Source organism: Anoplopoma fimbria, chromosome 5 (assembly GCF_027596085.1).
Source record: "Anoplopoma fimbria isolate UVic2021 breed Golden Eagle Sablefish chromosome 5, Afim_UVic_2022, whole genome shotgun sequence".
In the NCBI taxonomy this organism is placed as follows: domain Eukaryota; kingdom Metazoa; phylum Chordata; class Actinopteri; order Perciformes; family Anoplopomatidae; genus Anoplopoma; species Anoplopoma fimbria.
Genome location: NC_072453.1, coordinates 14821808 through 14847987, shown reverse-complemented (window position 1 = coordinate 14847987; position 26180 = coordinate 14821808). Strand labels below are relative to the sequence as shown.

The 26180-nt window shown below is 40.7% G+C and overlaps 2 protein-coding genes across 2 annotated transcripts in view; one reads left to right on the top strand and one right to left on the bottom strand.

Annotated features, from left to right (window-relative positions):
* The window catches only part of afap1l2 (actin filament associated protein 1-like 2), a 33553-nt gene extending 7486 nt beyond the window's left edge, over nt 1-26067 (top strand). Inside the window, 19 exon segments of the mRNA XM_054598916.1 lie at nt 4699-4827; nt 8316-8360; nt 9181-9272; nt 16718-16829; nt 18858-19069; nt 19616-19795; nt 19934-20020; nt 20216-20300; nt 20409-20513; nt 20936-21147; nt 22334-22479; nt 22574-22685; nt 23647-23883; nt 24002-24287; nt 24628-24801; nt 24881-25068; nt 25192-25374; nt 25524-25536; nt 25539-26067. Coding sequence (XP_054454891.1) covers nt 4699-4827; nt 8316-8360; nt 9181-9272; nt 16718-16829; nt 18858-19069; nt 19616-19795; nt 19934-20020; nt 20216-20300; nt 20409-20513; nt 20936-21147; nt 22334-22479; nt 22574-22685; nt 23647-23883; nt 24002-24287; nt 24628-24801; nt 24881-25068; nt 25192-25374; nt 25524-25536; nt 25539-25573 — 2633 coding nt within the window. The 3' untranslated portion in view covers nt 25574-26067.
* LOC129091238 (kelch repeat and BTB domain-containing protein 13) lies at nt 10253-11760 on the bottom strand. Its single transcript, XM_054598782.1, is given in 2 exon segments — nt 10253-11676; nt 11679-11760. Coding segments are annotated over 2 exon segments (1506 nt in total).
* Nucleotides 26068-26180: the final 113 nt, after the last annotated feature.

Sequence of the window (26180 nt, the reverse complement as noted above, 5' to 3'; positions counted from 1 at the left end):
CGATCAAACACCAATCAAATCAGTGCTTTTATCCACTTTTTGGGCCTTGCCACCAGCCAATTATCTGCCTCACTCAACAGAGCCAGGCCGGGCTGGAACAAACCAATCATACGTGGCTCCTTCTCTCTGTTGTATTTCTCTGAAACTGACCCAAAGGTCAATGTCATTTGGGTGTGTTTTTTCCTTGGAATCTTGGTGTGTAAGAGTCAAATGATAAGAAAAACAAATCTGCTCTGCTTCAGTCACTTTCTTTTCTGTCTGCTGAAGCACAAACAGCTTGGATCTGTTGGCTTATAAACATTTTAATGTCAGTGTTTGGCCAACGGTTGCAATTCTCCTTCTTTCCACCACTTCCCCTTTAGGTGAACTTGGAGCTCTGTCATTGTTAGTCACAAAATGTAACTTTGGTCCTCTACATCTATCGTTGGTGTCTTTTAACATGGAACCATGTAATTGATTTACTTATTCATAAGTATTTGTCTCCGTATTGGATTTTTCAGAGGATGAATTGAACTCAACATTTAATTGAATCTTCTTACAAATTGGCAACAGACAAATAAAGTTTACAAACTCGATACACACAAAATTTACCCAATTTGGATCAATTTGGTTTTCTATCCATTGCCCATGGATAGAAAACCAACAAGACAATTTTTGTCTTATCACCTTTATAATCTACTCTAGCTTTTTCTATAACCTCAGTGTCACTATTTGTTACTGATGTGTATCCTTTTGCAGTTTTTAATGTCTTATGCACACTGTTTGTTGAACTAGCAGTAAATATGTAACAGCTTTATGGTAAAAACTTGAGCTTGTTATATCTGGAACTGGGTCAAAATAACAGTATTTTAGTTTGGTGGCTAACCCGATCATATTATAAAAAAGCATTGTTGAGTCCCTTCAACATGTTAAAGTAAACACCGAGTGGTTTGTAGGTTTAAGGTTGCCAGTGCAATGTCAGCATCGTTTTCAGATTCAAAATATAATTTTTCAATACTGTGCCCTCATATTACATAACATTGGCTGCATTAGTCTATAAGACAAACATTGATACATTGCACGAAAGAGTTGTTTCATCATTGATAAAAGGCAAAAACATGTTTGTTAACAGCAAAAATATTGCATCAGTAAAAAACTGGATATTTCCTGGAGCATTACTTTATATGCTGAGTTGTTTTTTTGTTAGACAGATGGAGGAAGATGGTGTAAAGATGAGAGGAAACATGGAAATTGAGCCAGTTTGATTTTGGAAATGAGAAAAAAAGATAGAATGTAGAAGTATGCGTGTTTGTTTCTGCCTTTTAAAGGACTTGGATGACAATGTATGGGTTTTGTAAACATGCTACTGATGAATCTTCACTGTGATGTCATATGTCACAAGTTCAAAGGTTAACTGAGCGCAAGAGAAATGCTTGAGCTCCTTGGCTGAAGTGCCATTCCAGACATTCATTATCATTCAGTGTACTGTAGGTAATTATTGCAGTTGTGAGGGAAAGCTAATTCGATTATTGTCAAATTATATTCGCCCAGCATGTTTTCCGACTGATCCCACCAAGTAGTAAAGGCATATAAGCAACCCCATTTAAATTGGAAGCAGTCTGATTGAAATGAGAGACCATGCCTGCCTTGATTTCATAAAATGAAGGCTTTCAATAAGATTTGGCGCTTAAGTGTTGATGCAGGACCTCAAGTCAAGATCCTGACAAGACCCTCTTGTTGCAGCAGACATGTTTAAATTTAACTAGGACAATGGTGGTAAAGACCCAAGTTCAACCCCCTTTTCTTTGAATGAAATGGCTTTCTTGCTAAACTATTTTGACATGGATTTTTTTATCTGCAGCCTATTTCCTGTCCACTTCAGTTGCTGACCAAATGTGGGGCTTCTTTCAGTTAGTTTAGTTTTTTAGTGAGACCTTGTTGTAATCATCTTGATCATCTTGAGGTTAGCAGCTGTGCTTGAAGATTGTTAAAGATTAAAAAGAAAGCATCATTTGTAGTCCAGATGAAAGCACGGATAGACATGCATGCAAAGACTTTATGTTTGTTATTTTTGGAGGGTCTTACAAAAAAGATTTCTGCCGAACTTTGAAAGAATGATCCTTTTGTTCTATTGACCGCTGTCAGGGTCAGACAAGGTAAACAGAAGAAGACCAGCATTGATAAAAGGCTTCAGTAGATCATAACTTATAGCGCAGGAAACATTTGTTATGAATAGTCTTTGATCTGATCTTTTTGCCTACATAATGTGTCATTGTCTTACATTAAAAAAAAAACCCAGCAACAGTCCGATATAAGGAGTTCCTTTTTAGTTTCATACTTCCGTCTTCCTAATCAGGCATTAAAAACACCTTACTGATCTGCCAACTTATCAGAGCACTATATCAAACACAATATGAGTATTTAACTTCACATGAGAGAAATCAAACAAAAGCTTTTCTTGAAGCAAACCTCAGGCATGAGGAAGAGAAATTCCTCTAATGCTGGACGTAGTGAAGTCTCAAATCAACTGATAACTGACACAAACTTTATGCTGTTCAGTGTTCTTTTTATTACATTCGCATCTCCCCTTTATACTCTGTTTAGACATATGTTTCTTTAAATGAAAACACTGTAGCGCTTTGGCTGGCTGATGATGTCTTGGATTTCTTTTGGCCATTCTACAGAAGTAAATCGTTTATGCTGCGGTCACTCACTGGATGTGCAGTGGGCATCTGGCCAGTCCGTAGCCCACAGAGACTCACTGCTACAGACCTCCCTGTCCTGTCAGCTGACTCTGTTTCCCAGGGTCCTCCAATCCAAAAGGCCATCAGAGTCAATCTCTGCAAACACACAATGAGGAGAAGCTGGAAAAATGTTTAGATTCGTACTGTGCAGCCAGACATCAGCAGCTAAACAACTACTTGAAATGTAATGAAAAGTTTTGATCATTATAGTAAAATATAACTTTAATTACTTTACATGGCCGTATGTATGTGTGTGTGTGTGTGTGTGTGTGTGTCAAAACCAGTGATGTTTTCCATGGTGCAGGTCCTCCTACCACGGGGCCTCTCAGCAGACGTTGACTCAGCTTGAGCAGGAGTCATTAAAAACAGCCCAGCTTGCTGTAGCTTTGGGAAAGCCTCTCGTCATCTCCGAGGGGCTAAGCGTACCGGGTTCTGACACCTTATTTTGCTGTAATTTACCTTGCTTTGGTCCTTTGATGTGTGGGAGTGTAGGATGGAGGGGAGAGGGCATGAATGTACTTCCCCGCAAAGCATGGTTAGGGATCTGTTTGAGCCGGAAGGAGCCTCTAAAATAGAGTAGCTGACAGTTTTAAGAGAGTTCAAAGGAGCAGTTTACTCTCTTTATAATAGTTGTGAGATTTGTGGTATTTGTGATTATGATGATTTAATTTACATGGAGTAGAGTTCATGAGTAGAGTGTGATGTTTTTGACAAATCTGTTTTTCTAGTTTTGTTTTTAGTTTTAACTTTGTTTCATTTCAGTTTTAGTTACAGCTGTTTGGTTGTCATGAGTACAAAGACTCATGTCTGGCCTCGCTATTTATTTGTCCAGTGTTTCAGTTACTTTACTAGCATGTATTTGTTAAAATGATATCCAAAATAGCTGTACAGAGCTTTGTGTGATATGAGCTATGCTATGTGAAGCATTTCGCTTCTGATTGGATAGCAGCAGGTAGCCTGCCATCCAGTCAGTAATATCCTTCGCCATAGCAGGATTCATAGTTTAGCATCCTGGATGCTACTGTATCAGAGTTAAGGCTAACGTAAGCAAATTTCCATTCCCAAATGGAATTAGACAAATTAAGAAATTTATAAATATTGAGCCAAATTACTCAGTATACAGTAGCCTACTATCATACGATGCTGATTGAAGGAAACTTTTTACATTCCAGTATCTTAAGAACAGTATGACATCCCCTCTGATATTAGCCCCACCTTATCCTTTAATAAAGTCTCCCCTCTTTATCCCCCTTCTGTTTCGTCTTTTGGTGAAGTGCTCACACTGAGGCCCACTGTAGCAAGGGGTCTATTCATGAGGCCAAGAGACAGTGAAGGGAAGCACAAAGAGCTCCCCACACGCCAGAGAGGGCTGTGAGCGCAGCGCTGACCCCTGAAGGATGTGTGTGGGCTGCACCCAGACACAGAGGCCCCGCCAACTCCATGCCCAGGCTCCTCCTTCCTCTGGACTTGACCTTTCACCAAACCCATGCAACCACCAAAACAACCTCAAACAGACAACCTCAGACTTGTAACTGATGATAGCAACTGGATGAGAGTACTGACTGAATGACATAAAGTCTGAATGGTTATCAACTCGCTGCCAGCTAAAAAAAACTCTGAAGAGTCTCTCCCATGTTAAATGTTGGCATAGCTCAGGCGCAAAGGCCCAGCAGTGAGAATGGAATAGCTAACAAACTTGCAGCTGAATTCAGTGTTAAGAGACAAGTCATTGAGTTGAACTCCTTGTTCTCCATGAATTAAAGTATATTATTCTGCCTGGAAACTTCACAGGCTTTATATTGCTCTCAGCTCTTCTCTTTCTTGCTGATGGGAACTGCCACAGTTCTGGTCCAACGCCATTGTTTTAATACTCCAAAATACTGTCACGCCAAGAAATGTGTAACACCAAGTTTAAAATTTAGTGATTTTATTTTTGCTATACCTCTGAGACCGTCTTGTCTGTCTGTGCTTCCAGTGCTGGACCAGCTCCTGATGGAGCTCCACCGCTTCCTCTTCATCCTGGACAAGGAGACCCTGAGTGGGAAGGCCACCATCCAGAAGGGCTTTCTCTCTGATCTCCTCCAGTCCTACAGGACATCCAATGGTATGAAGGAAATACTGTAGTGGATATACAGTACGTACAGTAGAGCACTTATTTGCATCAAAAAGGATTTTGAACGGGCTCACTGGCTTAGTTTTCAGGAAGGCATCTGAATCAACCAGAGCTCAGCAGATAGTATGTGCCAGGTCAGTCAGTAAACTATGAGGAGTGCATACCTGTAGATCATCTTTTAAAGCCCCAAAACTTTATTAATAAATATTCAAACTTGTGGTGTAGATATATAAGGAAATACAATTCTCAAACTGCATGACTTCAGTTCTCACAGTGATTGTATAGAGGAACTCATTTTGGTGGACATTTTGGGGGACATTTGACAAATATTTTGACTTGTACAACTGAAAACAAAGACAAGAAGAAAGTTAAAGGTTAGAAACAGACCTTTGATGTGATAATACCTCAATACATTATTTTTGTATATTTTAAATTACAGTAAAGGAAGAGAAAGTTGCTCTGCCTGGTTTAGAAATAAATGGTTTGATATATTTGTAAGCCTGAAAGAGAATAGACTGTATTGCATTGTATTGTGTTCGAAAAATAGAAATTAAATGTCAATTTTTCTTTGCTTATTTTACTGTAAGACAATCTTTCATTCCTCAGAGTGATAAAATATAGCCTGCTCTATGTTATGAGTTACATTTACATCCCATGAAGGCTGCTGAATGTTTAAGAGTTACTGTAGACTTCCAGCTCCAAGAAATATGCGATGGCACTATTTTAATAATTAAGGCAGGTACATTGAAAGGTCAACCATAGCCTGTTAGCTTTGGCACATAGGTTTAGCAAGATGAAGACTATTTCCAACGAGATCTTGGCCATTGCTGAAAAAATAAGTAGTCTGAAACATTTCCTCAGTGTTCCTGATTCATGTTTCCTAATGGTGTGGTATCTGTTATGACATGACAGTTACATTGGTTGAGGTTTAACCACAAATCTGGATCGTTCAAAAGCTTTTGACTAGCAGTCAGTCTGCCTCTATGCAAAGCACCTTATGTAACATGTGGTCAAGCCCTGCTTTTCCCACAATTCAATGAACTTAGATTCTCAGCTATTAACCAACCCACTCTGGTATTATTTTAAACTCTCAGTAACCACTGTGTAATGATTATGCTCCTCTAGGCTTCTATTCACAAATACATTTGGGGCCTTTTATCCCATTTTGGTGGCTGAAAACAACACTGTGGTGGCTGAATAACAAATGTTTGGACTGTATTTCTACTTCCCTTGGAAGATATCCAGATTAACATTTTTATTTCCCTTTTGTCCTTACAAGTCAGGTATAATCAAAGGGCCTATTGCTTCATCATAACATGACGCATGGCCCGTTAACGTGTCCTGTCAAACAGCGAAAGACAAGTTTGTTGTTCTTGCTCACTGGATCTGACACTCGCATGAAAATGTGGCGACGGCTGGTGTGCTGGTGTCATTTATGGTTCCTGGAAGTCATACAATGTCAGACAGCTTGTTACAATGTGAACCAGTGCTGCACTGAGCCTCAGCCAAGCCTAAGCACCAAGGTGTGTGATTAAGGGGAAATAACAAATGACTGTGCTCATTCAGAAATCTTAGCTCTGTGTGATACTTACGCTATGAAAACATTACACTGTCAAAATCATTGCTTTATGCTATTCTTCATAACAGTATACTAGAAACTTTTGACCAAATTATTTTACATTCACTATCACTTTTGGATTGAAACAGCCAGTATTAGTTTTGCTTCTCCCTCCCTGTCTTTCTCTGTCTCTCACACACTGACACACGCAACCACTCACCAACACACACACACACACACCAGCAGTCATGCTTTTCCATGTTCAGGTCCTGGACCCGTCTCTCCGTACTTCCTCTCCTGGCTCCAAGCTGTATCATTTTTCCGAAGCTGCATTTATCCTCTGGGGACGCTCACTTCCTTTGAACAGCAGCTTATAAATAGCATTTCAACTCTGTTCCCCGAAAAATCTGTTTTCACTGTGCAGGCAAAACATAGTTTCAATCTGCTGTTGTTTGGTTTCACCTAGAGATATCTATTTCAAAGGAGAACGCTTCTCTAGAGTATCACCCAAGGTTAGAGTTTTGTTTGATTTTCTCTCAGGGTATATTCTTAGTCAGCTAAAATATTTAATTCAATGAAACAACCTTCCTCAAAACTTTGCTGCAGCTCCGGAACAAATTCACATAACAGGTTACAGCAACCAGCTGGAGCCTTCCACGCCGAAAACCGCAGGGTTTATTGTCTGAGAAAAGACATTCATTCAAACTGTTTATGTGGCAATGTCATGGCGACGTCTTCGCCAGCTTGTAATTACTCCACCATGCTGAGACCAATGTCAAACAAAACACAGTGCTTTTCTCACTAAGCTGACTTCAGCATTGGTGTATTACATGAGGTTTCATCATCTCCGCTTATTGCCTAAATTATAATGTTGCTCACACTGACTCGTAAATATTTACGTTTGAGTGCAAGGAGAAGTCAAGTTTAGTCTCAAATGAACGCCCTGATCATTTGTCCAGCTCCCCATTTGAAGTACTTCCTAATCACTGCTCTTTTAATGTCCTCACAAGAAACCATATTAAATAAGAATATTTTCTTATTTTTCTGACTTTTTATGCCTATATAACTAAAATATGAAAATAAACTGCAGTCCTCATTCTTGTTTGTGAAGATGTACTCCATGCAGAAACCAGGTGGAAGCATGATTTCAAACTAAACCCAAACTATACTTTTGGTTGTAATGTCTTAGCAGATGGACCAAGTTCAGGAGCTCCATCGTATATATTTAGTCGTACGATCTTCAAAGATAGACGTGAAACAGTGCTCTATCTGTGCCGGCAGGGACTTTCCTGACTAATGTTTGATGAATGCCAGCCACGGTGAGAGTGGGTGTCAATAGTGGGCCCATCTGTCCACACAATAGGCCACTTGTTTGGGTCAAGTTCCCTCTTTTTATCCTGGAGGTTTGACAAACATGATGAAAGTTTGTTTGGCACTAAGGTGGAGTCAGATTTTCCCATCGGAGCAACAAGAAATATGCATGCTCTTCTTTAAATACATCCTGTAAATTACTTTTGTACATTATATGAAGCGGTCTTCATTCTACGGAAGCGTAGTACTACTTTCAACAAAGAAATGAAGTGCCATATTTTTAAAAATACTATTTCAAACTAAATTATCTTTATAGCATCAGCTTCATTCAATTTACAGTATAGAATACCATGTGCATGGGTGACTTTGGATAGTTCCATTGATCTTACATATTCACCAGATAATTTGCTTGAATTCTATAACTGTTTACTAAGAATGCAAAACATGAATGTCTCACTGTGGTACGTGGTGTTTTGTCGAGCTGTATTCAAATGGCTTCTACTTTCTTCAGTATAACACAATGTTAATGTTTGTGGTAGCTACCCACAAAGTAAAGCTGCAGAAGCACGCTGATGTCAACTGTTAACAACTCTCTGCTGTCTCTGTGCAGGTGCTGATGAAGAGTATATCTACATGAACAAAGTCATTGTTACTGGTAAGGACAAAGGATGCAAAGGTGTGAGTTAAAAAAAGATGAAGTGAATAGCTGATGATGAGAACACGCTACCACAAGCAGCAATCCCCCCCCCCAGCTCCCCTCCCTCTCACCATTTCCTGTCTTTTTCTGAGCTCTTCGCCATCTGAGACCGACCTGTTTTGTTTGGACAGTGTTAAAGAATGTGGTTTCCAGACTTAACGCGCATATTTTCAGCTGCGACGCTAGCAAAGCCGCAAGTTCTCTTTCACAGAGACTGAAGGAAAGTTGGGGCAGAGAAAGATCAGTGGAGGCTTCTTTATCATTGATTGAGTGGTAAACCAGAACTGTCTCTTTCAGTTGAAGTGCAAGATAAAGACGTCACAGTAAAACAGTAAAACGTTTATCAAAAAAGACAACCAGATACCTAACTGGATATCCCACTTGTGCTGGGCAACAAAGTCACAAACTCAACAGGTCTAAACCTTTTCTATTTTTGCTATCTAATGCTCAAGGATGTTATGTGGATAACTTAATGTTTGATATGGAGGAAGATACGCTAAGAGCATTTAAAAAAGAGTTTAAAGTGACTTTGTCGGAGCACTGCATCTATTTCTATGTCTACCTATCAATATATCAAGTAGAAATAAAGTTAAAGGTCGGAGGAGAGAGGAAGTAGCAACGTTACACATTGGCCTAGAAATAGTCTTGGCAGAGATAAACTCATTCTACACAGCTACAGTCTAAGCTAGACAGAAGAGACCGAATTTTGTTATTTAGCTAATATAAATGTAATATTTCTGTTATTGTTGAGGTCCCTCTCTGTTCTTTGTTCACCCAGATGACAGATCAGATGCCCTGGTCAATGGAAAAGCAGCAAAATATGTCCCCGTTCCACAGAAGAGCCTCCCCAATCTGCCACCCCCAAGAGCAGTAAGTGACATCCATTTATTTTGCATCAGAGTGAATTAACATGTTCAATTCTTTGATTCTTTGATTCTCTGCCACTGCACTGGGACTGGTCATAGCATAACAGACGCCAGTCGGACAATTGAACCCAAAAAGGGTTCAAAGAATGTCAACTTTGAATGTAATTGACAGTATTTTGGTCTTTTGTTACGGTAAGAACATTTCTATCACTAAGCATTGAAAACAAAGTGGATTGATATTACATGTTGCCAGAGAATTTCATTGGTTTTTAATAAACTGTGGTCATACAAGCCAAAAACATTTCCCACAACTCTGAGAGTCACAAGTTTAAGGCTATGTGAAATGTATTCTCCCACAGAAATAGGTATTTAATCAGTCACGGGCCAGCAAGCTAGTTTAGTTAGAGAAGGCTGTGCAGTGTTTCATGTCGACTGGGAGGCCGGTGGCTCCTGAATTGGCCCAGTGTGACTTCAGGAAAAAAGTAGAGAATGAGAGGTTAAGAACATCCCGTCAAAGCCTTTGAACTTTGCACACACACACACACACACACACACACACACACACACACACACACACACACACACACACACACACACACACACACACACACACACACACATATTCACAGTGGCCTCCCCTAATATAAACTACAGTAGCAGCTGTTGCTAATCAGAACAAATGCGTAGTGTCAGCGCGTGTGCATGTGTGTGTGTGAGCGCATGTGAGAGTGAATGCATTAAAAAGGAAGAACATTTGAGTCATTGAATGGTTTGGTATCAGTGCTATTTTCTTCTATTCTTAGTCTATTCTTAGACTCGTATTCGAGCCGATCTCTGCTCTGTATTCATAGATATCTGTGGTGTCTAGTGGGTTCCAGAAGCAAGCAAACATCCGCATTCTTGCAACAGTTCACACTCTACAGGTCTTGGTGCATGTTGTATATAAGTCCTTCCTTAAAAAAACAAAACATTGTTTTTTAGCAGTTATATCACATTTGCAATTCCCTCAGATTTGTCTGGCAAAGAAATCTCTTCTTCTTCCCCTTCTGCATCCAGCTGTGGTATAACTGCTCCAGACTTGGGAAGCCTGAGTAAACACGTCCACAGCGAACCACTCTTCGGAAACCCCTTCATCTGCCTGCGGGGCTTCCATCTATCCCCAGCGATGGTGTATTCAAGAGTTAGCATGTGTTTCACTGTGAACACGGAGTCCCCCCTTATCATTGCAGAGAACAGCGCCCCCTTGCTGTTGATGTATTGTCCGGGCAGGGCTGTCCACTGGCCTGTCGTGATGTTGTAGCAGTCCATTAGACAGCGCAGGAAGTCGTCACTAGGTCCGTTGCGCATTACATATAAATTGTCTCTGTGTGCTACCATATAATGGCCATAGCTCTGGGCTTTGATCATGGTGGTCGCAAGTTTCCACTCGTCTTTTGCCGGTATGTATTCATAGATATCTGTGGTGTCTGGTGGTTTCCAGAAGCAAACAAACATCCGCTGTCTTACAACAGCACAAGCTGCAGATGCAACAGGTCTCGGTGCATGTTGTATACATGTCCACTCTCCTTTCTCAATGTTGTAACTCTCTGCTGTGGAAATCGTCCGTTTTTGGAATTCGCCCCCAATGGCGTAGAGTCGGCCCTCTAGCCCCAGCAAGGTGAAGTCATATCTTAGTTGCTGAGGACCTGGGAGAGTATTCCAAACTCCTGAGTCAGGGTTGTAGCAAAAGCTACTGTCCACTGTGTCCTTACCGTAACCATAAACTCCCCCTACAATATACAATCGATTGTCAAGCACTGCCACTCCGGCCATGGAGGTGCTACAGAGAGTTGGGAGGTTTGTCAGATGCTTCCAGTCTCCCTCTTTTTCATCAAGGTAGCAAACGACCCTAAAGGAGTCCTGTAGCAGTTCCATGGAAGGAGAGTGTGTGCCTATAGCAATATAAGAAGCAGGAGACAATGATTGAGAATATTTAAGAAGGTCATCAGGTATCGTACTCTCAGCTGCTTCCTTCAAATCATCAAAAGCATCGCAAAGGAAAAGAGCAGCACTGTGAAATAGCGCATGCACCCCAAAGATGGAGGCTGCATGGTATAGCAAGAGGCAGTTGTCCGAGTCAATAATGTCACAAAGATGCTGCACCAAACACGCGACCTGCAGGAATGCAGCACACTCTACAGCTTCTACCAGCTCATCCGGGTCGCTGATGGAGGGGGCCTCACCCCTGCAGACGGCGAGGGCGATGAGGAAACCCCTTGCACGTACACCTCCCTTCAGGTGGAGCTCGTCCTGGAGACTTTCTGTCATCCCAGATTGAAAGAGGGCACAGAAGTAGTTACTGTGCCTTACTAGCAAAGCCCGCTGCACAGCGAACCAGCTCTCCTCCACCCTCACTCTCACCAAGCCCCCTGGTGCTCTCCGTCCTCCGGATCAAGGGTCGAATTCTCTGCATGAATATTCTTGTTGACTCCCAGGCCTTCAGGCACTTCCATGATCTTTCAAAACCCGGGTCTGTTCTCGTCCTAAAACAGGCTCTCAAGAGACAATGCCGCATGCGATTGGAGTGTAGAAGTGTAGCCATTTTTCCACCAGAACTGGAGGGTAAAAAAAGGTTTGTGAGACTTCCATTGCGTCCTGTCTGCATGGTCTGAAAATAGAGTTGTACTATAGATAGCAGCTGTGCCACTCGCAAGCAACAGGCAGGGAAAGGAAAACTGTTGACATGCACACTAAGGGGTAACGTGGCTGCCGCCAACCGGTGATTACCATAACCGCAATATAACTGGCTAACATGAGTATTTGCTAAATTATTCATGATTACGTTATCTGGCAGCACTGCCCCTTTAAATCCAGTTTGGTTTCACATGACTATTTCAGTTTGTACATGTGTATTTTCTTTATTTATAGTCATATCATCCAGACAAAATATGGAGGTTTAGAAGAGGTTAAAGTGTTCCCAAGAAGACAAAATAATGGGAAATGTGATTTTTTTTTTTCTGCCTTCCCAGCTGGCTTTTTTTTCTCCATTTTTCATTCATGCTTTACATATTTTTTGAATATTTTGAGGAAGAAGTGTTTCAAGTTAAACTTATACTATGTTACACGTGGTGGAGAGACAGCAAAGGCCCAGAGAGTTCTCCTGAATGTTACTTTCCAAAGCTGATTATTTTTATCACTACCTTCTCCTTTGCTCTCAGCTCCCAGCAGGCTCTCGGATACACTGTGTGTGATTGTGTGTGTGTGTGTGTGTGTGTGTGTGTGTGTGTGTGTGTGTGTGTGTGTGTGTGTGTGTGTGTGTGTGTGTGTGTGTGTGTGTGTGTGTGTGTGTGTGTGTGTGTGAGAGAGTGTTTTCGCTGTGCCGGATTCTTGGCATGGGAACCAGGGATTTTCCATGTTCCTCTGACTGTTCGTTTTTTGGGCTCTTTTTCCCACTCTTTACTCGAAGCCCCTCCACCACACCCCGATTTCTCCTCCATCGCCCCCTCTCCTTATTTTGTTATTTATGCTCTGACTCCACAATCCATTCCTTCTACACAATGTTTCTGTGGTGAGGATGTGTGTGTGTGTGTGTGTGTGTGTGTGTGTGTCTATGTGAGTGTGGGAAGTGAAAGAAAGGGGTTAAAGGGACTATTAGAGAGTTGGAGTGATTGCTGAGTCTTCTGGGACAAAAAAAAAAATACACCAACAGACACACACCTGGCTTGTTTAATATCAGTCCAGCTGGTCTGTGGAATGGCTCACCAAACTCTTTATCCTTTGCCCAAACAAGAGGCAGATTTATTTTTTGGGATATGAGTGAGAGGAAAAAGAAAGAAGATGGAGATAAGGGTGGGTGGGCGGTTGGGGGGTTGCTGTTGCTCTGGAATGCCTGGCTCTTTCTTTTAATTAACAACAGATGCCTGAACTGCTGTTTCTTTCACCGGGGAGCAGTTTACACTGTTCTAGTGTATTAATGCTGTTGTTTGTATGCACTAATACTTCCCAGTCTTTTTCTCAGAGGAATAATTTTTTTATTCCAGTCTGCTCTCAAGTATTTGTGGCTGTTTCTCTTACTTTTGGGGTCATGTAATACCAAAAATCTCTTTAATGTTAATTCAAATAAGATGAAGTCTAGTTATCCGTCATATGAAATGACACAGCGTACACTATTACTTATATATGTTGGGATTTAGTCTTAAAGTTTTAAAATAGTTTATCATTTAAATGAACTAATTTATCATCAAAAAAGTGCTCTATAAATAAAAACAAGTAGTATGTTAAAGTCTGTGACACTAACTTAATTGGATCCATGGATCCGAAGGCTTTTTTACTTCTATATATGTGACACTGGCTTAATTCCACTCTCCTTACATAAGTCAAGGAGAGTTAAGACGTACTGTCCCTTTAACTTATTTACAGCTCGGTTGTGTAGGCTTCTTTGTTTTGTGGTGCTAAAAAGGGTCTATCTATGCATCCCATTAGCTGAGACCCTTGGATATAAATACAGTAGTTGGAGCCAAAGAAGTGAAAGTATTGATGTTTATAATGGCAGTTCATTTGGCTTATTAAAGGTGTAACTGATATCATTAACGATGTCTTTGCCCCACTTAACTGTTGGTGTACCATTGAGCCAGTATGCACCAAAATAAGGCTTTGGTACTGGCACACCTAAACCTAATGCAGCCTTTACTGTTATTAGTTACACTGATGTTTGACAAATATGATCTAACCCAGGGAAATAAGTTTTCTTAATGTTTGCTTGGCAATGCATCATTTTCAAGAGAGACAACTGTAACTCATATTATATTCTGACATTTGTATTTGCTGATGCTTGCATTATGTAAAATCTTTAACAGCTCCATAATGAATAACCGATGTTACTCTTATTAAAACCACAGTGATAACATCTCCGTCCCACTCGTTTCTTTGGGATCCTCTCCTTCATGCTGTGGCATGCAGGCTAATCACACAATCAAATGGTCTTCACTGTGACTGAATCAGCAGCATGACATGACGCCAGTTATTATGACAGCTTACTGCATCTGCTATGTATTACTGGAAATGTGTTAGATATGGTGGGAAAGGAGCTCACAAGCAGGGAATTCCCTGTCTTTGACAGCACACATCAGAGATGATGATTTTGTGGGTTTTAGACAAACAGATTTGTTTTTCAGTATTTTGTTGGTATGTAAATCTTACTTAAAGCAGTAACTCTATTACCAATTTACTGCCACAGGTTGGTAACCACCAAACCCAATATATTACTGCCTATTTTCTCTTTAATTTAATTCATTTTTCTTTTATAGGGAGTAAGCATTGCTACACAACAGATTACTGTCAAACTCTCATAGTTGATTTCAGAGTTTTGCAGGAAGGGAATAGCTTTTGCTGCATCAAACATTGAAGGGAAGCAGCTTTGACCAACTGATATCCACCCTTTATTAAACACTGATCTAAAACTTTGATCGTATTAGATACTTTAAGATGTTCAACTCGTACTTTTCCACAGAGCCAGCCTCCCACAGGAACGCTTTGCATGATAAATACAGCTCCTCTGCTTAAGGGTTATATTTCATATTTCTGTGATCTTACAGAGAATGTGACAGCATTGGGGGAAATACAGTGAATATGAAGGAATACAGACAGCGTGTTCAGATCAGTGGCGGGAGGAAACATTAGACATAGTTAAGAAATCTCTTGGTGTCATTCAACTCATAAGGTTTCAGAGAGTTCACTTGAGAAAAAAAACTTTTTAGAAGTATATTCAGCAACATCAGAGTTCTCCAACATGAATATGTGGATGGAGCTGCGTCCTAAGATGACTTTTCCTTCATGTTTTTAACAGAAAAGATTATATAATTTTACATAATAATCTGTAAGAAGGGGGATACATGTACCTTGACAAGTTCTTCCCTGTATGGGCTTCCGTCTCCATCTATCTTTCTGGGTCATAATGTTCTCTTTATACTGGAAAGAATGCAAAGATTTCATCTTCACTGGCAATTGCAGATTTTTTTTTAACAGGTATCTCTTCTTAGTTTTTATATGTACCTAGACAAAACATGCATATCTGCAATCATCTGCTTGGCACCATAACTATGATAGCTTGAGAGTTGTGATCACAAGTTGAGGAGATAAAGGAAGAAATTCCAACTCGGGGAAAGTTTCTATTTCAACATACTGTTTCAGTTTCAGTCAGAAAGTGAGCGTTCAATGTCTTTAATATAAACACCTGATGATGTGATTCCAGTGTGACCTTTAAACAAACTGAAAACCAGGAAGGTAATTAAGCTGACCACAAAGATGTGAAAAGTGTGTTTAAAGAATAAAAATACATTGTTTTGTAATTGGCTGCAGAATAGCCATTTTTCACAATTTCAGGAAATAATCTGTGTTTGTCTTCCAAATAACTGTGACTGTATCCCGGAAACATTGTTTTCACTGGAACGGATGTGGTTTTGCAAAAAACATTCAAAAGAACTGGCAGCTATTGCCAGACGTGTAAATGCATGAAACCTTACAAGATGAAGATCAGCAATGTGTGGCCATTTCATAGATGATAAAACACAAACCTGAAAGGCATCCTGTTGCCTCATAGTCAAGATTGTTGCATGTTATCCTGAATGCTGAGCCTGTGTTAAGAAATTGCATCATATATTTTGCATTTTTACATTTTTAACATATAATATCAGATTACTCAAACAAGCAGTTTAACATTTAAAAGGGTGTATTAAAATAAATTCTCCAAGATTCCCAACTTGATAAAGGCCAAATAAGAAAAGTGATGATGCATCAAAAAATACATTTTTGGATCATGTGTCTGACTCATTTACTTCAGTTGAATATTAAAGTAATTGAGATATTCTGAATGAATTGAGACTCACGCAAGCAGCAGACAGTCTGGTGCTTTCCAGCGTGTGGGAAGAGGCAGACCGACCGTCTTTACCACACAGGAGATGACAAGAAAGACAGAAGTGAAGCCAGACTACTGATTGATTTCAGGGCAGCCACAGGGCCCACACACACACTTACACACACACACACACACACACATTCAAATACACACATCCATCACACACACACACACACACACACACACACACACACATCTCTTTTCCACACACACACACACACACACACACACACACACACACACACACACACACACACACACATACACTTTTCCCTTCAGGCAAGCATGTAACTCTCTAGTGCACAGGGTCAGACGAGGATTGGTTACATGAGGAATTCCCTACTTTCTCCTGAAGTGACGGCTGGATGAGCCACATGTTCAGCCTGGGGGAAGAACGCATGTTGATAATGTGCGTGAATGTGTATTAATGTTAACCTGGACATCCTCCTTATCACTGAACATGCTTGTAGGCTATATAGCTGTAGGGCATAACACTGGAATTAAACGTTACATGTTATATTCCCTCACCCCTCTCTCATCCTTCTCTCATCGGTCAGGGTGTGATGGGTCGGGAGCCGTTCCCTTTACCTGCAGTCCCTGCTCCAGCCTGTTCAGATACTTCAGAGAGTTACTACGAGGAGGCTCAACCCTATGAGGAAACTTTCAATGGTAGGAACTCTGCTTCAACATTATGTTTCTTCTTTTTTTGCCCACAATAAATAATATTACCTGTTATCTACAAGTAACTTGAGTTGTTTCTTATATTCCTTCTTCCCCATACCTGATTCACAGGAATGCAACTTAAAATAATCTACAGGGCCATTTTAAGGATTGTCATATTCAGTACTTGATGATCTCCTTGCTGCAATACTACTGCAAAGGATATTCATCAACGAAAAAATACTGGTAGCGCACCGGTTTGTTGTTTGTTATCCCTTCTTGAAAAATGAGATGCTGCTCATGTATAATGTAGCTGTAATTTCCAACCCAAACCACACATGTGAAGTGTGTGTTATAAGCTGATCAGGCCAGTCATCTGCTTGTTTCTTGTTCTTCAGAAAACCTGAACCTCTGAGCTGTTAACCATAATGGAAATAGCCTCACACATCAGTGACCCTCAACACTTATCATGCACTCCAAGTTGTACGCAAAGATGCAAACACAAGTTAATTATCATGCACTGAGACACCATGACCACATCCTTTGACAAGCTTTGGTCTGTTGTGACGGTATAGTAGGGTGTCGGGCTGTGGTCAATAAGTACATTTTACTGCTAACACAGTGAGACACAAGGCCGCTTTCTGTGCAAACTTGAAAACTAAAAGGCTCAAGGTACTTCTTCAGAATTACTGCGTTGGTTGAATATCAATACAGCAAGTAGGGCTGTCACAAATATATATATATATATATATATATATATATATATATATATATATATATATATATATATATATATATATATATATATATAGCCCTTGCTGTATATATCAATATCATATATATATATATATATATATATATATATATATATATATATATATATATATATATATTTGTGACAGCCCTACTTGCTGTATTGATATTCAACCAACGCAGTAATTCTGAAGAAGTACCTTGAGCCTTTTAGTTTTCAAGTTTGCACAGAAAGTGGCCTTGTGTCTCACTGTGTTAGCAGTAAAATGTACTTATTGACCACAGCCCGACACCCTACTATACCTACTATATAGTATATATATATATATATATATATATATATATATAGTATATATATATATATAAATGAAATGAAGTAAAAAGGTACTGGATTATTTAATCATTATAAGATATGTATTTTTAACATGATAACAATATTTATTTTTTAAATATAACTTTTTTTTATCAATACCGATATATTACTACATCCCTATTGACAAGTTTTGATATGTAATGACATACTCACAAGGTTAACAGGTTAATAACTATTCAAATAATAAGTTTAATTTGGCCTTATTTTAGGTTTTCCTTTGCTTGCATTTATTTTCTCTAGAAGTAGTTTTAAAGGCATTTTTGTTCTGGATATTTTTTCCCAATCTTGTGTCTTCTTCTTCTTCTTCTTCTTCTTCTTCTTCTTCTTCTTCTTCTTCTTCTTCTTCTTCTTCTTCTTCTTCTTCTTCCTCTCCCTGTTTCCTTTGATGATGTGTAGATCTGGACTGTTTTGGCCTCCTCTCAGGGCCCTGGATGCGAGTGCAGAGCTCTGACAGTGTGGTTTATGCTGTTATCAACAGGGGTAGCTACCTCTCAATCACTGGATGCGTGTGTTTATGTATGCATGTGCACGGGCCTATCAGCATGCCCTCAGTCCTCATCGTCCAGCATGACCTGCATGTGGATTAATGACGTCATGCCGAGACTTGTGACAATAGTCATTAATCAATCCCAGCTTATCAAAGACCTCATTTTGCTGTTTTCCTTTTCATCATATCTTTTTCCTGCCATCGTCTTTCATCAATACAATCAATACGGCTCATTTCCAGCCTGGCTGTTGCAAGGAAATCCTCTTTCATTCAGGAAGGTCATCAAGATCAAGAAGTCAGGCATTGACTCAAGTTCATTTAACAGTGTAATGTGTGTTTTGTCTCTGCTCATGCCCCCTCCTGCCACACACGCTTTGCCTCTTTGTTTTAGTTTCTTATCACTTCCCTGGTTTCTCTTCCGTAGACGACGTGGATGCCGTTAGCAGTTCGTACGAGTCCTACGATGAGGAGGAAGTGATCAGAGAAAAGCTACCGTCAGCGCAGCACCAGTGGCCTTCAGCGGAGGCGTCCATCGAGCTCATGAAGGACGCTCGTATCTGTGCCTTCCTGTGGAGGAAGAAGTGGCTGGGCCAGTGGGCCAAACAGCTGTGTGTCATCAAAGACCATCGCCTGCTGGTAAAAGATTGTGTGAAAAAACTGAATTAAAGCCCCGGTGAGGTTTGGTGTACAACAATAAAGGTCATGGGCACAGAGGGTTTGTTTATTACAGCAGTTCAATGTAACTTGACATGGAAAAAAACATTTACATAAGCAAACCCTCAGAATAGATTATAAACTCTCTGAGACTTAGCTGTCACGTGCTGCCCTTGTTTTGGCACTTATTTTTAGAATGGAAAATATTAATCCAGTAAATCAACATGTAGACAGATGTAGTAGTAGGACAGTCTATTGTTGCTCTGTCCTCAATTGGGCTGAAAATGATGAGACGGCACCACATGCCAAGGAGAATAATTCACACAAAATGTATATTTAAATATTTTGGGAAATATCCTTATTGTTGGTGGCCTTTCCAAGAGTTGGATAAGAAGATGAATACAACTCTCATAGCTGTGTGTTAAAGCTAGCATCAATCAATAAACATTTTGATGAACTTTTTAGCTGGAGGCGGCAGTCAGTCATTGTTCAATCCTAATGTTCAGTGTCTCTCTCTTCCCCTCTCAGTGCTACAAGAGCTCCAAGGAGCAGACGCCTCTGCTGGATGTGAGTCTGCTGGGCTGCAGTGTGGTCTACAAGGAGAAGCAGATGAGGAGGAAAGAGCACAAGCTGAAGATCATTCCAGTGGGAGGGGAAGCCATCGTGCTGGGCCTGCAGAGCAAGGAGCAGACGGAGCAGTGGCTGAGGGTAAGACTCTGGAAAGTGTTTTACGATCGTATGTTTTGCTCATATTTTTAAAGTGAATTCTGCAGTGATGATGATTTAATTGAAAAAAAAAAGAATAAATCTGAATATGAATATACTAATCATCTTTTTGTTGATTAGGTGATTCAGGAGATCAGTCCCAAGCTAGCTGAAAACTGTGACCCGCAACAGTCTGGGTCTGACTCCCCAAGGCTCATTTGTACCAAGGTAAGCTTACTTTGAACACATGTGCTTCAGAGTACCTGTCGTTGCATGATCAGACAACATCTGGAAGAGGTTGTGGAGCTTTTGATTGGCTCGACCCAACGCGAGGGCTCAGTTGCAGTTTTTTATTTTTGTCATAAATTGTATTTCTTATGAACATGCCTAATCAATGACAACAATGTTGATCTGAACCTTCAGGGAGAACTGAGTGAGAGATACTCAGTGGCTTCAGAGAGCGGCAGCAGCACTGACAGCCATGCTGAGACTCCCGAAAACAAAGATGGTGAGACTTTCTAATATTCTACGCATTCAGTCCAAAATATTGGTTAAGGCACATGGTGCAGCTTAGCAAAAACTATCGTGTTAAGAAATCTTCTCTTCGACTCCACAGTGAAGAAAAAAGGCGGTGGAGGGTTGAAGTTTAGCAACCTCATGAACATCGGCAAGAAAAAACACTCCTCGTTGGAGAGTCCGGAGAAATGCGTGGACACCTCAGGTGAGCAGAGATGTTCTGTACATGTCGTGCCGGATTTTTAAAACTCCAAAGAATGTACTGATTAGCACTCAGGTGCAGTTCCTCTCCTTTGACACAGTTACTGTCTGTTCTGCAGCCCTCGCTGGGTGGTATTCATAGCAGCGGGGGCCGTCTGGTGAAGGTCTCTATGTGTAGTTATTTTATACCAGACTAAACATGTCAACATTTTCTGATATGTAGCCTTCTGATTTATAAAAGATAGCGATGCTTATACACTCTTATAACAAAATGCTTGGTTGCTCAGCACTTAGTATTCAATAGGGAGAATTGGCCTCAAAGCTATGAATAAAGATAAGAGATCTTTGATTATTTCAATAACCAAGATAGTAGCAGAACACTCTGATGGCTCGGATTTAATCAATATTTTCTATTTCCTCTGTCAGGCTACCTCAACGTGTTGGTGAACAGCCAATGGCGGACCTGCTGGTGCCTTATTAAGAATGGACAGCTATGGTTTTACCAGGACAAGGGGAAGAACAAAGTGAGCCAGCCAGCTGTGACCCTGGGGGGCTGCAACGTTCTGCCCGACCCCAGCCCCGAGCACCTGTACTCCTTCAGGATCAACATGGAGGGGACTCAGCTGGCAACCCTAGAGGTAGATAACAACAGGGTTTTTTTTTTTATGCTTTACAACATCTCTGCAAATGTTTTGGATTTGGATCTGAATTAATTTGCATGACGCTTTAATAATCCAGAAACTGTTCAGAAAAAACTCACTGTATCTGTGTACCTTGGATTTCACCACTGCCCCGTCTTTTTAGGAGACAAGTGGCAGGTCCTGAGTTTATTAACTCCAGTAGGGGAAGTAAACGTGAATGCAGATTATTTCTATTATTTTGCACCAAAGTTAATATTGGAGTATTTTTTCACAAGCCACATATCTTCCAAACATTCTGATTCTAAATTGGCCCTAGCTTACTACTTTTCGTAATGGTAAATATGGCTGTTAAATATGGCTGTTAAATATCTAATGTTAGCAAAAGAAAATATTAAAACATAATGCAATAAAAGAACCCAATCCGCTTTCATCCATCCATGTGGCGGAGTTTGCAATGCTTCACCTTTGTAATAAAGCCTCTTTGGTTAACACTCTGGTTTAAGTTCGTGTTTGTCTCAGATGAGAGCTGACTTCAGCGTTACTCTGTAGGCGAGGGCGGGTCGCTTTTGATCTGAGAAATAACCACAAGTCTAACATGTTCGGAGAGAAAACAAATGTCAGCATCTCTCAAAAAGAGAAAACCGAGTACTGCTTCTCATAAGAAACAATAACATGTCCTCTTTTGGAAATCACATTCTGCTGACATCCAACTTAGACGGTGTAATATATGTGAGCACACAAGGGTGGTCTGCATGTTTGTGTGCATATGTGTGTGTGGAGGGTGTGGCTGTACTGGGATTTTGCAGACTAATGTTACACCCTTTTCCATTAGATTTCCAGTACCACCCTGCTACAGTGCATATTTGGTCATAAGCCATGGAATTTAATGTTTAGTCTTGAGGGCTATGACACATTTATGGTTCTTTGGTCAAGTATTTACCAAAACATACAAATAATAAACCCAACAAGGTTATTACCTGTTTTAATTCAATAAATATGTGCCAAACCAATATGTGTTACTTCATACAGCTCTAGTAGATGTTTAAATTCCCCAAAATAAAAAATTATGGAAATCATTTTGTCAACACATAATGAACCATGAGCTGGTTTTAAACGCATGATGTTGCAAGTGCACAGTTTGTATTGAATGCACTTTGGTCTACTCTTTCCTCTGCTCTCTCAGGCTAAGACGTCAGCAGACATGGGCCATTGGCTGGGCCTCTTGCTGTCACAGACGGGGAGCAAGATGGACCCCGAGGAACTCACATACGACTACGTCAACGCTGAGAGGATCTCCAGCATCGTCAATGCTGCCAAGACTTCCTTATAGTAAGATCCTCACTTCTGTCCATTTTTAGGTGTATGTATACTTTGGCATATTATTCAATTTGGGGCCTATCTGTTTATTTGTGCGTCTCTCTAGCTTGATGCAGAGGGGGTATTCAGAGCCAAACACCTACATAGACACCCCGGCCTCCATCCCTCGCGACTCTGATGAACTGTATGATGATGTGGCATCCATAGCTGACCCAGAGGTATGTTATCTGGAACCAAACAACTGAGATCTTCTTCTTCCATTATCAAGGCAGTACATCTGTTTAATTAGGGAAAATCAGCTTTTTCATTGTATAGTTTATATTTAATGAAATGAAAAAGGCTGGCAGGTAAACAAATCAGGTAACAGAGGCTTCAAACAGCAACAAAGCAACATGAACCAACAAACAACAGCGAAAAGACAGGACTATAAATATACAAGAAACTAATCAGACAACAAGGTACAGGTGGACAGACATGAGAGCAGGCTGAAAGCTGATTGGTGGAAGAAAGGAAGGGACCAGAGCAAGGCTGACGAGACTAATGAAACACAGGTGATTCGCAGGAAAAAGGAGGAAAAAACACAAATACATGAAGTCACAGGACATAAGAGGCAGGGAACTAAATATATATATATATATTTATATATAAATATTACATTTTGAATTTAAATAACCTTAACACCAGATAATTTATCATCAAAATAGTTGCAAATTAGTTTTTCTGTAGATCGATTATGGTTTAATCAACTGTTTCAGCTTAAATAGCAACAAATAAGCATCATTTTATAAATAAATGTTAGAAATAGGATGTTTTTTCTATAAATACATTTAACAAGGAAAAAAGGTGTTTCGTTTAATAAATGAATGGTTATAAAAGCAAATGCAAAACATGTTTGATGGTATAACAGAATTTTCAGGTTAGGTCAGGCATGTCAAATCATGTGCACAGGGGTCAAAAAACGTGCAGGTCCTTATTTCAGCATCCATGTTGATTGGATTAGTACTCCTTCAAACTGAAAAGAACAATAAGTAAAATCATCTGGGCTGGTGTTTGTTTTTTGGAACAAATACTTGCGGCTCTATTGTTTTCAAATCATTTTTCAATTTCGGTTTCATTTACACACACTATCTGGCCCCTTTCCATCTCATCACTCGTTTCCTCCTCTTTTTTGCAATACAGGATGCTGAAGAGAGTGGCCTGCCAGAGAGTGAGGACAACAATCTTCAGGAACACAATGAAACATGCGCACAGGACACCAAGGACTCAGTGGGAACAGATGAGGACCCTGATAACAGGGTTTACCTGGACCTGATCCCTGTACGCTCCTTCCTCCATAAAGCCCCTGCCAAAGAAACTTCTAGACATTCCCCGGTCCCGGTGGAGGAGGTGAAGGACCCCTCATCTCAAATGAAAGAGGTAGGAAATAGGGACTTATTTGCTGTAGTTATAGAAAATAGCTGTCACAATATACTTGCATGACATTTCTATGTTATATTTTGTGCTTTAATTCCATGTTTTATGCCTCAACTTCCAGGACATTTCAACTAACCGTACTGAGTCAACAACTGAGTCAAATGGAACAAGTCCGACCTCTGTTACCAGCAAACCAGAACAAGAGCACCTGACAACTCCCGCTGCACGACAGCCCCAAACCCAAACAGTCAAGACCTCATCCCAAAGCCAGGAGACCCCCAAGAGGACAAGTGTGGAAATCCCACAGGCCTTCAGCTCCTCGGGGCTCGAGATCAATAAAGGCCCCATGGTGTCTGTTGGGCTTCCTCGCAGTCCTCACCCCCTGAGGCCGAAGGCATATACCATAGGTGAGGACAAAGAGGCTTCCTCTGTATCACTATCACTACCTTCACTCACACCTTTGCAGATATCTGGAAAGTAGAGATTAAAATAAGTGGTCTAACAATCATTTTTAGTGAGTAAATGGAGCTATTATTGTTTTCCCAACACTGAGTCTAACTGCTTCCCTTTCTCTGTAATCTTACATTACCACAGCTCCCTCTAGTGAAACACTGCATCCTTTACAGTCAAATGCACAGCTTCACAGGGGAATGCATGATTTATATATATTCTCTTTGCATGTTCTAGCAAATGTCATGATAAATACTGGATGCAAAAATTGACTAAATTTCAATCTTTAATTCCCAGGGTGTCCCGGAGCAGTGGAAATAAAACTGGGCAAGAACCGCACAGAGGCCGACGTGCGCCGCTACATCGATGAGCGCGACCGTCTGGAGCGAGACAGGGAGGAGGTGAGGAGCAGCCTGGCAAACCTGAAGAAGGAGAGGAGGGAGACCAAAGAGGAGCTCAGCGCCTGCCAAGGTACGTCTGTTCCTCCAGTCACAAACCACTGAAGGGTTCACCGTGATCTGTGTGACTGACAGCTGTCTATCCTCCTCAGACCCCAAGCAGCAGGCCTCATTAGAAGCCTGTTTGAAGCAGAAGGAGGAAGCGTGTCGGGACGCGGAGCACCGTAGGGTAGAGGTGGAGCTCCGACTGGTGGAAGTGAAGGAAAGTCTGAAGAAGGTGGAGTCGGGGCCTTTCACACTGGGAACCACACTGGACAGCAGCCTCCAGGACGCACCAACGGTCAGTGTGAGGGGGAAGTCAGGAAGATGATCACATGACGATCACGAGCCTTTTCGCTCTCTTTAGTCAGAGCGGCTGTTTGTCTCACTCCCTAAATTATTCCTCTACCATTTTCACCCTCAGCCTAAAGCCACCCTGGCTGCTCCCCAGACATCTTCATCATCTTCATTATCATCATCATCATCACCATCATCCCAGCCCTACAACAGCAACGTCAGTGCAGACCCAGTCAACTCTGCCTCTGCGCTGAAGAACAGACCTGCCTCCATCATGGCCACCAAAGGCAAAGTCCTGCAGAAGGCTATGGTGAGTCTAAAAAGCACACATGCATCAGTGGAACAAGATATTTCAGTTTCACGCAGCTCAAAAATGTATATTTCAAGAAGTATAATTATGATTTTGTCCACTTTATGCTGTCAGAATACCTACATTTCATCCTTTTTTTGTTTTAACAGGAGTGGGAGAAGAAATCCACTTCATAGAGGGACACCTAGATGCCCTTTGACCTCTCAGATCTCTATTGGGCCTGTCCGCTGTCCGCAATAGGAACCATTGTTTTACCAGACCAGAGGGACAAATCAACGCTCTCATTCATCCTCCTCGCTTCCTTGCCAAGACTATAAAAGAACAATCAGAGAGATGCACAAGCCGTCTTCTCAAACACCACTGGAAAATCTTAATTTCAATGACATTTCAAGTTGTTGTTTTTTTCCCCATTTGCTAAAGTAAGGACATTGATGTCGTAGCATTTTGGCCAATTTAACAATTGATCCTGATGATGATGCACACATGCGATGTTTCAACATTGAAAACAGCCAAACCTTTGAAACCACTGAGACAGAGAGATACCCCTCTACCAAATTTTGTACACTCTAGATTGTAGCTTGGTTCATATATGCTGGTAGCCAAGATGTAAATATATTAACACCATTATTCAGCCTCATTTGGTTGTATTGCTAGCTAAAAATGCACTTTTTATTAAAATAAAAATGTACTGACAACAATGCTGGTTTGAAATTTGTTTATAAAAATGTCTCCTTTTGCCTTTAATGTTACATGTGTCCGTGTAGCCTCTCTATTGCAAATGAACCAATGTTCACTGTAGTTAGAAT